The sequence below is a fragment of the Triturus cristatus genome, chromosome 8, assembly GCF_964204655.1.
Source record: "Triturus cristatus chromosome 8, aTriCri1.1, whole genome shotgun sequence".
NCBI lineage: Eukaryota > Metazoa > Chordata > Amphibia > Caudata > Salamandridae > Triturus > Triturus cristatus.
Window position 1 is genome coordinate 3,188,206 of NC_140591.1, and position 12,822 is coordinate 3,201,027.

A 12,822-nucleotide genomic window follows, 5' to 3' on the forward strand; every position below is an offset into this window, starting at 1 on the left:
AGCGTAGAATACGTCGACAGATTCTTCCGGGAGCTGTTTTGCTTGGCGGAGGAGGAAGCGTTCGTAGTCCGGGTTCGCATATGGCTCGAAATGCGCGGTGATGGCATCCCGCAAAGTGGCGTAGGTCTTCGGGGGCCCTGCTTCGTGTACAGTCTTCGCTATTTTGTGGATTTCCGCGCCGCCCAGATGAAGGAGCATGGACCGCTGTCGTCGCTCTTTAATCTCAGCAGCTTCAAAGAATGTCTCTAGCCGTTCCACCCATTCCTTCCATCGTGCAGCCAGGGAAGGCGGCGGACCAGTTATGGAAAAGGGCTCCAGTGGCGGGACGGTGGCCATGGCGGCACTGTAGTGGGTAAACTCAGGGGCGCAGGACGGCTATGCCACGGCGTCTGTGCGGCACCAGAGCGAAGACGGCATTACGAAGCAAACATTGAAACCCAGGCGGCGGTGTCTTCACTGGTGGCTGACCAGCGGGAGACGGTGTCCGGGGCCACTCTGGGGCGTGCACACTACAGGTGGTACGGACTGACCTCCAGCCCAGGGTTGTGTCCCGGAGGCAGGCAGCAGCTCCAGCGCCAGCTGGGGGGGAAGGATCCACCGGTGAAGTGGCGTGAAGCTGTGAGGCGTGGTAGGGCCGAGGAAGTCCTGGAGGTGAGCTTCTAGGATGTGCTTGGCAGCAGCACCTGAGAGAGCTGGTGGAGCTTGGTGGCCAGATGACCTGAAGGCACTGTACAGTATGGGCGCTTGCAGTGCGCGACCTCTAGGAGGGGTGAAACACGGCTCTGGTGAATGCTCACCGGGCTGATGACGGCGGTTTGCGGGGCATCGGTTCACACGCTGCAGTCGTCCCTGATGTGGCAGCACCACAGGCGCACTTCAACGGCAAGTTCTGGCCGCCACGATGCTTCGTTAATCAGCGGGAAGCCTCCGGCAATGCTCACAACGAGCGAGGCACAACAGCGGGAGGGGCCGCTCGGCGACCAGCAGGAGCGAGGTGACGGTAGGCGCTTGGCACGGTGGGGTTGAGGTCGAGCAGCAGCAGCTGGCACCACCTCGTCGCCAGTGTAGTGTCGTGGGGGTCTGGGCCCACGACGCTGAATAAATACACAGTATGCCAGGTAGAGTATTATCGTTAGCTCAACACTAACTCCGTGCCGGGGTCCCAGGCTTTTTATTAACTTAATCACGTGGTCTGGACCTTGGTCGAGACCACTTCTAAACACGTTAAACTGGGGTTTTGTACATTACTAAATCACCCCTATCGCGACGAGAGGCGGGGGCTCTCCCATCGCCTCTCGCGATATTACAGTGAGCACCAAGCTGTGAGCTGGTGAGCTTAAAACAGTGCACCCGAGATGTGAGCAGGTGAGCAAACAAATATGAGTTCTGAGCTGTGAGTTTGTGAACACAGAACTGTGAACACAGTGCTGTGAGTTGGTGAGCATAGAACCATGAGCCATGAGCTGGTGAGCATAGAACCGTGAGCATCGAACTGTGAGCTGGTGAGCATAGAAATGTGAGCACTGAGCTGTATGGTGGGGAGCATAGAGAAGTGAACACCAAGCTGTGAGTTGGTGAGCATAGAATTATGAGCATTGAACTGTGAGATGGTGATCATACTTGAGCACCGAGCTGCAAGCCGGTGAGCATAGAGCCATGAGCACCGAGCTGTGAGCTATTGGGCAAGAACTGTGAGCTGGTGAGCATCCAGCTGGCAAGCCTATAGATGTGAAGTGGCTAGCCCAGCACACTGAGGATAGAGGTGCAGGCTGGCCCCATTTCTGACAGTGATAATGTGGTAGTACTGCAGCGAACCCCTGCGGTGTCGGCATAAACCGGGCGTGATACACTCGCACCCGGTCCATCTCCAGGCTTGGAGTGTTCAGCGTCGGTTCCTAGGTCCAGGCCAGGCCAGAGTTTCGGGGTGCCCTGTGTATTTATCAGTGCCGCTGGAACAGTTTTCAGCGTAGGGGTGCTGCCATCAGTGTTTCATCCCTGCACTCCATGGGGCATATCAGCAACAACCGGCGATAATTATCGCTCAGCGCTCTTAGCGTGAGGATAATTAGCTCCGGCTATCGTGGATTTTTATCGCTGAGATAGCGTGCTATTAGCAACGCTTATTTCAAAAGCGATAAAAATCCTGGCGCTAACTGCCTAACGTGAGATTATCGCTGGAAACCCAGCGATAATCTCACTTTAGCTTGCTGATAGGGCCTCACAAACTTAGCCATGATGTCCCCCTCCATAGGATATCACGGCTAAGTCAGTCCTGAAGCAGGCGTGAGGAAAGTAGCGATAACAGGGGTTATCGCTACTTTTCTTGCCGCTATGCTTCAAAGCGTGGGGCTTGATGATAGGAGAAATGTCGCTTAGCAACATTTCTCCTGTCATGATAGGTCAGGAACGCCCACTTTGCATCTCATTAGAGATGCAAAGCTGGTCGTTAAGAATCCTCACGTTAAAGCAAGGTTTCACGCGTTAGCGTGGTCATGCTAATTAGGCGATAAAATTATCGCCGCTTTTCGGCCGAAAACGGCCGCAAAAGCGCCGATAATTTTTTATCGCCTGCTTGTAAATATGCCCCTAGGGACGTGAGAAATCCACGCTTTACACAATGAACAAGTGTCGCAAATGTATTAGGCAACAGTGGTATGGTTGTGTTATGGAGCCGGTGATGCATTTCAGAGCACGCTGTCCCAAACACATACACGTGTACTGATGAAACCATACAACGCACAAAGGATACAGCGTGGACATTGGGGTCCCCCGCATATTCACCATCCGCGCATCTCCAGGTCAAGGGTCTTCCTTGGGGGCATCTCAGCAACAACCGGCGATAATTATCGCTAAGCACTCTTAGCGTGAGGATAATTATCGCCGGCTAATGTGGATTTTTATCGCTGAGATAGCGTGCTATTAGTAACGCTTATCTCAAAAGCGATAAAAATCCTAGCGCTAACTGCCTAACGTGACATTATCGCTGGAAACCCAGCGATAATCTCACGTTAGCTTGCTGATAGGGCCTCACAAACTTAGCCATGATAGCCACCTTCCATAGGATATCATGGTTAAGTCAGTCCTGAAGCAGGCGTAAGGAAAGTAGCGATAACAGGGGTTATCGCTACTTTTCTTGTCGCTATGCTTCATAGTGTTGGGCTTGATGATAGGAGAAATGTCGCTTAGCGACATTTCTCCTGTCATGTCAGGTCAGGAACGCCCACTTTGCATCTCATTAGAGATGCAAAGCTGGGCGTTAAGATTTCGTGCACTAATGCAAGGTTTTACGTGTTAGCGTGACCTTGCTAATTAGGCGATAAAATTATCGCCGCTTTTGCGGCCGTTTTCTAATTATCGCCTAATTAGCAAGGTCACCCTAACGCGTGAAACCTTGCATTAGCGTCGGGATTCCTAACACCCAGCTTTGCATCTCTAATGAGATGCAAAGTGGGCGTTCCTGACCTAACATGACAGGAGAAATGTCGCTAAACGACATTTCTCCTATCATCAGACCCCACGCTATGAAGCATAGCGGCAGGAAAAGTAGCGATAACTCCTGTTATCGCTACTTTCCTTACGTCTGCTTCAGGACTGACTTAGCCATGATATCCTGTGGAAGGTGGATATCATGGCTAAATTTGTGAATCCCTATCAGCAAGCTAACGCCACACTTCGTGAAATTATCGCTGGGTTTCCAGCGATAATCTCACGTTAGGCAGTTAGCGCCAGGATTTTTATCACTTTTGAGATAAGCATTGCTAATAGCAAGCTATCTCAGTGATAAAAATCCACGTAAGCCAGCAATAATTATCCTAGCGCTAAGTGCGCTTGGCGATAATTATCGCCGGTTGTTGCTGATATGCCCCTGTGATCCTCTCCTACTCACTGGAGACCTGGCCATCCCTTCTTGTCCATTAAACTCTCTCTTAGTGACTACAGATCAGGTGCTCTCCTCTGGGCTCTACATACCATGCACCCTCTTCTGGTCTCTACAGACCATGTACTCTCTTCTGGCCTCTATAGACCATGTACCATTTAATGGTCTCCACGGGCCATGTACCCTCTTCTGGGCTTTACAGGTAATGTACCCTATCCTGGCCTCTACAGACCATGTACTGTCTTCTGGCCTCTATAGACCAGGTACCAGGTAACAGATAATTTTCTATCGCCGCCTTGTAAATATGCCCCTTAGTTCTGAGCCCGTTCAAGTCTTTGTTTCCATCACACTTCAGGATTACAAAAATATATGTTTCATTTGTGCGTTCGTAACTGCAGATGTATTCTGAAATATGTGCAAAAACCTAGACTGAAAACAAGCATCCTAGGACCGGTTTCGGGGTTTCACCCCTCTTCAGCCAGGATAGCTTGACTCCAGTGGCATGGAGAGCAAGGGACCCACGTCTGGGCATACCCTTCCCACTCCGGGTGACAAATGCAAAAACAACAGTTGATGGACAGAATGCAGAATAATGTCATACATTCACCCCAGTACAGAGATCTGGGCCAAAATCCATTGTTTTTTTGCTCACCATGCTATTCCAGTTTGAAGCCAGCCATATGCAAATCAGTCTTGACCCTCTGCCTCATGGGAGCAGCCCAGACCGAACTGCCAAGCCATTTCCTCCCTGGACTGGAAACAAGCATCCTGGGACTGGTTTTGGAGTTTCCCCCCTCTTCAAGCAGGATAGCTTGATTCCAGTGGCATGGAGAGCACAGGACCCACGTCTGGGCATACCAGTCCCACTCGGGGTGACAAATGCAAAAATAACAGTTGATGGACAGAATGCAGAACAATGTCATACATTCACCCCAGTATAGAGATCTGGGCTTAAATCCTTCGTTTCTTTGCTCACCATGCCATTCCAGTTTGAAGCCAGCCATATGCAAATCAGTCCTGACCCTGTGCCTCATGGGAACAGTCCAGCCCAAACTGCCAAGCTAGCCTGGCTGAAGAAGGGTGACATACCCTGAAACTGGTCCCAGGATGCTTGTTCCAGTCCAGGGAGGACCTAGCCTGGCCGTTTCAGTCTAGACTGTTCCCATGGAGCACAGGGTCGAGGCTGATTTGCATATGGCTGGGCCCAAACTGGGGTGGCCTAGTGGGCAAAAGAACGATGGATTTAACCCAGATCTTTTGACTGGGGGAGAATGTTTGCAATGTCAGCATTCCGTCCATCATTTGTTTGCTGTAACACTTTTCACCCTAAGTGGGATGGGTATGCCCAGACGTGGGTCCCTTGCTCACTGCGCTATTGGATTCAAGCTAGCCTGGTTGAAGAAGGGTGACATACCTTGAAACTGGTCCTAGGATGCTTGTTTGCGGTCCATCGAGGACCTGGCAGTTCAGTCTGGACTGTTCCCATGGGGCACAGGGTCAAGACTGATTTGCATATGGCTGGGTCCAAAGTAGGGTGGCGTAGTGGGCAAAATAATGATGGATTTAACCCAGATCTTTTGACTGGGGGAGAATGTTTGCATTGTCAGCATTCTGTCCATCATTTGTTGTTTTATGAAATATGTGAACAGTTCATTTAGAGGTATTTAAATTGTGTTGTATGGTTCCACCATACAGCCTTTCCTTTCACACATCCTGAATCCCCCAATCGGGTCACAAAGTTCACTTTGAAGACATAGAAAGAATGTAAACACCAAGCAGCACACTAAACAAATCAGAAGACAGCCTGAAATTTGGCCTCTGTCCTTGAAACTCAAGCAGACAAGCACAAACTGTAACGGGTCTTTATTGTTCATTCTCCATCTGAACTGCAGCCTTGGTATTATGGGGGTGCTGCTGCACCCCAGCACCCCCACACCCAGCGCCTATGAAATGTACTGCATTTAAAAGTATCTCATGTGAATCTGCCATGGATTCGCTTCTCCTAGAGCTACTTTGGCCACTCGTCTACACTAAAAATGGACCCCACATTGGTTATTGAGAGGACAATCTAGAACTGGGGGGTTTATTTACAAGCCCCTTGCGGCACAATTGCACCTCCAGAGCATCACTTTTCTGATGCTCATGAGGTGCAGATTGCAGACCCGTAGCTACGAGGTTACGCAAATCCACCCTGCATTGATTTTCATGGCCACGTAGATATGGTGTAAGGCCATGCAGTGCAGGTGGTTGCGTTGCCTTACACTGTGTCAGGGAAGCGTTCCATGGTCATGGCGGTGGGTGTTCCCTTGCAACATCCATGGGTGTTGACGTATTCCCAGATTTACAACGTGGCATAAACCTGGGAATGCATCAAAACCTTAAACCTCTCCATGGCAGGCACAACGAGGAGATATGTTTTTATTTCTCCTCATTTTTTCCCCTTTCCATGTGTGCTGCATTCTGCAGCACACACAGAATGAGGAAAACACCTCCAGGAATTATTTTTGATCAGGAAGTGTTGCAGGGATTCTACACATACACAGAACTATGCGCAGGACTATGGGACCTTGGTGTAAAAGGGCTAAGCCTTCCCACCACCTTAGTGCCCACGAGCCCAGGACCGACTAGCTATAGTGTCTCACTTGCCCTCTAACACAGTCACGATGAAGCAAATGATTAGACACCCCAGAACACAACACTCCCGGATCTCTCAGGAATCACGGTAACAAGACACACCTTTTTGCTCTCTCTCATACCTGTCCACAATAAGAACTTACTGAGGCATGAATATAGTTTAAAATGTTTATTTTAATTATTGTGCTCTAACATGCAGTATACATGCCACAACCAGCAGAAAAATGCATAACAGTTAGCATTGCAGCACGGCCATATATTATAAAGGGAGATGTCATCATATAAAGACAATAGAGAAAGGACCATAATGCCTACCCTACCCCCCCCTTGGTAAGAAGAAGGAGTATTATTATATAATAGGAGACCGCTGGGCTTTGTCAGCAGACCCCATACGTTAGTGCCTAGATGGTATGTCTACATCATAGGAACCGCATTGCTGTTCTCCCTAGAAAGCTGACTCTCCAAGTGTGTGTTAACCAAACATGCATTCCCATAATATCAAAGCATGAGTTTCCAGCAGTGCAGCTGTGTTAGCGTGTTTTGTCTCGGTGCTAGGGCCTGACCAGAACAGACTAACAAGGGGCATTGTTTATCAACCTTGCTCACAGTCTTCAGACTAAACTCCAGGAACGAACAAAGCAGATGGTTCTCATGTGAAAGTCATACACAGAGTCTTTAAAAAATAAAGCCATGTAGTAATGTGTGCAACAGCTGCATCATGGCTGCCGAGCTCATGCTAAATTAGCAATATCGACAATGTCCTTATCGGCCACGTGACACCCTCCCCTTGGCCAGGTCGTAGCACATAGAAAAACAGAGTGAAACGATAAGCAGAGTAAAAAAATGCAAAGATCTTAGTTTAAAATGTTTTAAGCGAGTTCGGAAAATTCACCAAATTATGTGCAGGAATGCAAGCTTTTCCAAAAGGTCATCCCTGTCGTTCACAGCAAAGAAGGATGCCATCCAGTTGAGCAGTTTCAAGGCACACACGTGCTCCTCATAATCCAATGCCTCTAAGAGCATATCCGGGCAACTTGCGTGATACTTGATGAAACTCCATTGCAAGAGGCGCTGTGCACCCTCACAGGTATTACGACCTGCCAACACTCGAAGTGCACCGGCACGCATCAAAAGGCCGTCCCTAGAACAGGCCTGGTCATGGGCCAGTAACGGACCCATTAACAGATCATAATCTAGGTCAGCACCGGATGTGTTGGAGAGGCGGATATCCAAGGCCCAACAGAAAGGGCACCGTCGGCAATAGAACAGAGGTTGCACGCAAGTGAAATAGGCGAAGCGAAAAGTAAGTCCATATCTCACACCAAGCGTTGCCAATGGCAAACATCCAAACAGTTGCAATTGTCCTGGACTGTGCAGTACCACAAGATGGGCAGCCATTGCGTAACAGGAGCAGAAGTACCAGCACGCCGCATGCCAGTAAGATGATCAATGGAAACCCTGCGAAGGAGCTGGAAAAATAGATTGAATAAAGGCTGTTATTACTCCCAAAATAGTCTAAAAAGAGGAAACAAGGCTGGATCCCACCAGCTTAAAAAAAGAGCAAGACCTTCAGTATCAGACGCATTAAATATTTGGTGTGTTAATTCTCCAAAATGGAGTGAGAGATTTGTATTTAGTAGCGAGTGTACCTCACTTGCGGTTCTCGCCACCTGCAATTCGAAAGTTTCTCACACTGATGTGAGAGCCACTTCTTGTTGAAACAATAGCGCTTTGAGTCTGCTTAGTTTATTGAAATCTGTTTTCAGAGTTGGAATGGAAGGCCAAAGCGAACTATCTACAATCCCATGCAGGGGTGGAAAAAGGACATTGCTGCACCAAGTAACTTGTTGCGAAACCGTTTCTACAAACGGGATGCCGGACCGTAAGCCACAGCAGTCGTGGTTATTCAAAATAAGATAACTGCCATTTGAAAATAACGTTAGTGCGGGAATAATAGCTGGGACTGGCGTACCTTTTAAAAAACAAGCCAGATTCGGTGCCGACACGTTACAGGCGCCGTGCAATTTAACTTGCTTGCAAACTAGGGAATGTCCCACAGTGGAATCACAATCCTCCCCTGTGAGGAAAACTTCCTTATCTGCATGCTGACATCTGTAGGAAAAAGGCAATGACCATAATTCATGAATAAAAGCACTACCCAGTGGTTTAAAGCGCCCAACCGGGAAGTGTTTCATGCAAGATGTAAACTGAAATAGTGAGAAGGGCAGTGAAATAATGCCATGTATCAACCACACCTCTGAATCAGTCTCTGCTACAGAAAAAGGTAACTGGTCTAATTGAGCTATATGCAGCAACTTATAAGTTGCGTCTTTCATGGACATACATTTCTGTTTATCAGTCAAATTAAATGGTAAAAAACGTGCAGAAGCATTCACTTTTCCCATTTTGAGCGTTTGTAACGTCCAAGCAAATTGCATCACAGAACGCAATTGATTTTGACCATGATACAACACAGATACATCATTCTGTACAATACCAATAACAGAGGAAACAATATTATCTAAGGTGCAAATACGGGAAGACAATGTATTAATGTTATTATCAACAACTGCAAGAACTTTTTCCAAATTAGCTTGGTCGATTTGACACAGGGGCAACGCAGCTTCCATCTGTGATAGTTTCCACAATTCATTATATGCCTCATAAATAAATTGTTTTGCTCTAGGTGATTTTGAACCTAAAGGAAAATCAGGAAAATCAATGATATCCGACAAAATTGACAGGTGTTGTTTCACTGACGACTGGGTAGAGTGTCCCAACCATTGCTGACACAGTTTCTCCACTGAATACGTGGTGACTGAATGAGAATGCAGGAAACGTGGATCAGGTCTGATTTGTGTCAAACCTGGCGCTGTATTCAGAAAACACAGCTGACATGCATCGGAACTTATTGGCCACAGTAACCATCCCTTGGGGTCGACATCAGAAACATTGACATTACCATTTCGGAATTGGGCTAGGAATACATCAATCATAAGATTGGTGTGTGTACACTACATATCATACTCAACCAATGATGGAATTGAAGGAATATTTGGCTGTAGCGAAATCAAAACAAGTAGTTTTAGGAGAGTAGGATCTGCTTCACATGTTTACCCCTACTTTTTGCTGGTGTTTCACTGTTTTTCGACTTTAGTCTGTCTGGGACTCTGCTATTCAGGGCCCCAGCCTAGCTGCTTCCTCTCTAAATTGATTGCATCTACTTTAGGTACACTCCAGATTGGATTCTGGGGTACCCTTGTGAGTCCCTAGTATATCGTATACTATGTACCCAGGGCATAGGTACCCCAGAGTCCTACCAGGGGCTGAAGCATGTATTGTGCCACCCCTGGAAAGCCCTCCAAAATGGCAACATAGGTCTGCTACTGCAGCCTGGGTAAAGTGGTGCATGCACCCCTTACTGAGGTATAGGTTCACTATACCTCACCTATCACTGCACATAGTAACCTATCAGTCACCCCTATAGCAGGCCTCGTCAATCCTGAAGGCAGGGTGCTTGGTTATATGTGAAAGGGTGCCCAGGCATGAGCTGAGCCCCTCTGCAGCCTTCGGAATCTCTTCTCCGGGGTTGTCAGTGGGGCATCCTGACCATATAATCTTAAGTGCATTATATCTTAAACGCTAACTTTGGACTGGCTGTACGTAAACATGTCCTGTTTGGTATCAAATACCTTGGAATCATACCCCCACATCAGTTCTTGATGTAAGGATATGATCCCACCCTTCTAGAAGGAGAGACATGGCAGTACTGGTATAACCGGTAGAAATCTAATAGAGCTCTGGCATCACAAAATGGATGCTGCAGCCACAGACACGGGTCTGGCCTCCTGCTGCTGACCGAAACTCCGTCAGGGGAGGCCTGGACAATAGGTTTCCTGTCACAGGGAGGTGTAACCACCTTCAAGACAGGATGATGTGTATTGGGGCTGGGTGGGAGCACTCTCAGAGTGCTTTGAAGTCCTGCACTGGGGGCCCATTTGGTGTCCCCTGTGCATAGTCCAGCTCAAACCGGTTCAGGGGCTGCTCGGGCGCGAAATTGGACAAAGGAAATGGGTGTAGCCACCCCTCTTTCCAAACACTCCCATAGGAGGGTCCCCAGAGCTAGTCCAACCCCTTCCTTAGGTATAAGTAAGGAACCTCTGTAACCAGAATTTTAGATATCCCTGGACGAAACTCTGAAGCTGAATCCTGGAACTTCGATGCTCTACTAAAGACTAGAGGACTGAAGAAATCTCCCTTGGGGTCAAGGAGTGGATCCCCTGCTTGGCAAGCTCCAACAAAGGAATTTGCCAGTCTGCATTTCCGAAGCTCCCGCTGGACTCTGAAGTATTTGCAGCCCAGGAAGGGGATTTCCAAACATCTCAGAGGCCGACCCGAGTACCCAGCAAAGCTAAGACCCGCAGCCCTCGTGAGTAGCTTGGAACTGGAACTCCTGGTCACCGTGCACTTTTGCAAGTGCATTGATTTCTCGATGTCTCCTGAGGTCGTGCTTGGGGTTACTTGTAGCCCCTACCTCAAGCAGAGAATCCACTGACAATTGTTGGCCTAGTCACCCCGAGTGACCCGTGGGCAACTTTGATTTTCCTTGGGCTTCCCTGGTTGCTCCAGACATGCCCTGACTCCCAACCAAGTGGTGAGACCCTCAGATCTTGCTGGTCTGCACCGAAGCATCTTTCTCTTTTCTGCGTGGTTTGCTGTTGCCAAGGCTATTTGTGTCCAATCCAGGCCACAATGCTGCAGCACTCGACATCCTTCGTGGGACAGCTCGAATCCAGCTCCTGGTCATCCTCGACGCCTCCTGGTCTTCATGGCTGAAGAGTCAAGCTTCACCTTCTTCACCTGAAATCACCCGACTTTGGTGGGCATTCGCCTATCGTCCTCCTGGTCACTGGCTAGTGACTCGGACTGTGTCCCCTCTGCTTTCAGGTTCTTCTCGACTTTGATCCAGGCTTGGATCTCTTTGGGCACTTCGCATCTTCCCGGCAGCAGCACTTCTTTGCCGATCCCATTGAAATTGACGATGCGACCTGACACCATTTGACACCTATGCACCCGGCTTCCCGGGGTGAGGTAACACGAGTACTCCGGTGCTCCCATGGGTGTTGACACTAGAACTTCCTAATTCCAAAAGGGTTTGGTCCTGACTCATTTCTAAGTGTCCCTAATCTTTAAAAATCTAACCTCGACTTTCTCCAAAGAAGCTAACGGGAGCTCGTGGCTGTGTTCACACACTGCACACGGCCCCCGTGGGTCCCATGTGTCACTACCTTGGGTGGTTCCTTGGGGTCCCAGCGATTCTACAGGCTCTAGGCCTTGTGTCTAGTTAAGTTGTGGTTCTTATACCACTATTTTAGTATATGATTTGGCTCGCCCCTAGGGCCTGACGTGTATTTGTGCTTTTTACTGTCATATTTGAAGTGTAACTTATGTGTTTTGACCTCTAGTCTCATAAAGAGTCTAGGAGGGTATGTTTAGAAATAAATACATATATTTTATATATACCTGGTGTGGTTGTCTTTCATTTAGGCACTCAAGAGATTATAGACTGGTAAAACAAGCTGCTTTACCTTCCTTCAAGACTTAACCTGCAGGCTGCTCTCCATAGCTGCCACTAGGATAGCTTTCAATAAAGGTTGTCTTTAACCTATAACCAATAAGGGGTCGTTTGGACTTTTGCAAGGTGCCCACTATAACTAGTGGACAGCATATACCAGGCCAACTTCTCACATTGGTGTGCAGCGTGTGGGATTCCAGCTTGCTATTGTTTTACCAGATAATCTCAATTCAGTGACTAACTGAAAACCACTAAAGGTAACCTAGGTACATAAAATACAAGCTTTAGAATACAGTAAGTTCTACTGAACTTAGAGCTGTGTGTTAAGGGCTTAGCACACCCTTTCTATAACTCAAGAGAGTTTAGTACGCCACACTAGAGTAGGTAATGCAATACACCACACCTCACTAGTAATGTCTTCAAGGCCAGGAACCAGTGGGTCCCTACCAGAAGCCAAAGTATGAGGAAGCTCAGCTTGAAATCAGAAAGAAGCAGGTAGCCCTAGATAAGGAGGCCCTAGAGCTCTACGGAACTTGAAAATTTGGGACTAGAGTCCCATGGTGGTAGCAACATCAATAGAGATAGGGAGAGGTCTCATGACCATAGAAACCTGAATAAGATTGTCCCTCCCTACCATAGTGGGGATGACATCCACAAATGGATAACTGCACTGGAAAGGGCCTGTAAAGTTCCAAGGGTCCCCCAGGAGCAGTGGGCAGCAATCTTATGGCTCTCC

General features: G+C 48.2%; 1 protein-coding gene across 3 annotated transcripts in view; it reads right to left on the reverse strand.

The window, feature by feature from the left end:
* The window catches only part of VTCN1 (V-set domain containing T cell activation inhibitor 1), a 267,404-nt gene that overhangs the window by 101,583 nt on the left and 152,999 nt on the right, over window positions 1-12,822 (reverse strand). Inside the window, exon 5 of one of the 3 annotated variants that reach the window (XM_085620699.1) lies at window positions 6,701-7,980. The exons of the other annotated variants lie outside the window; for them this stretch is intronic. Coding sequence (XP_085476825.1) covers window positions 7,958-7,980 — 23 coding nt within the window. The 3' untranslated portion in view covers window positions 6,701-7,957. Of the gene's footprint in view, window positions 1-6,700; window positions 7,981-12,822 lie in introns of those variants that run through there. 3 annotated transcript variants of the gene reach the window in all.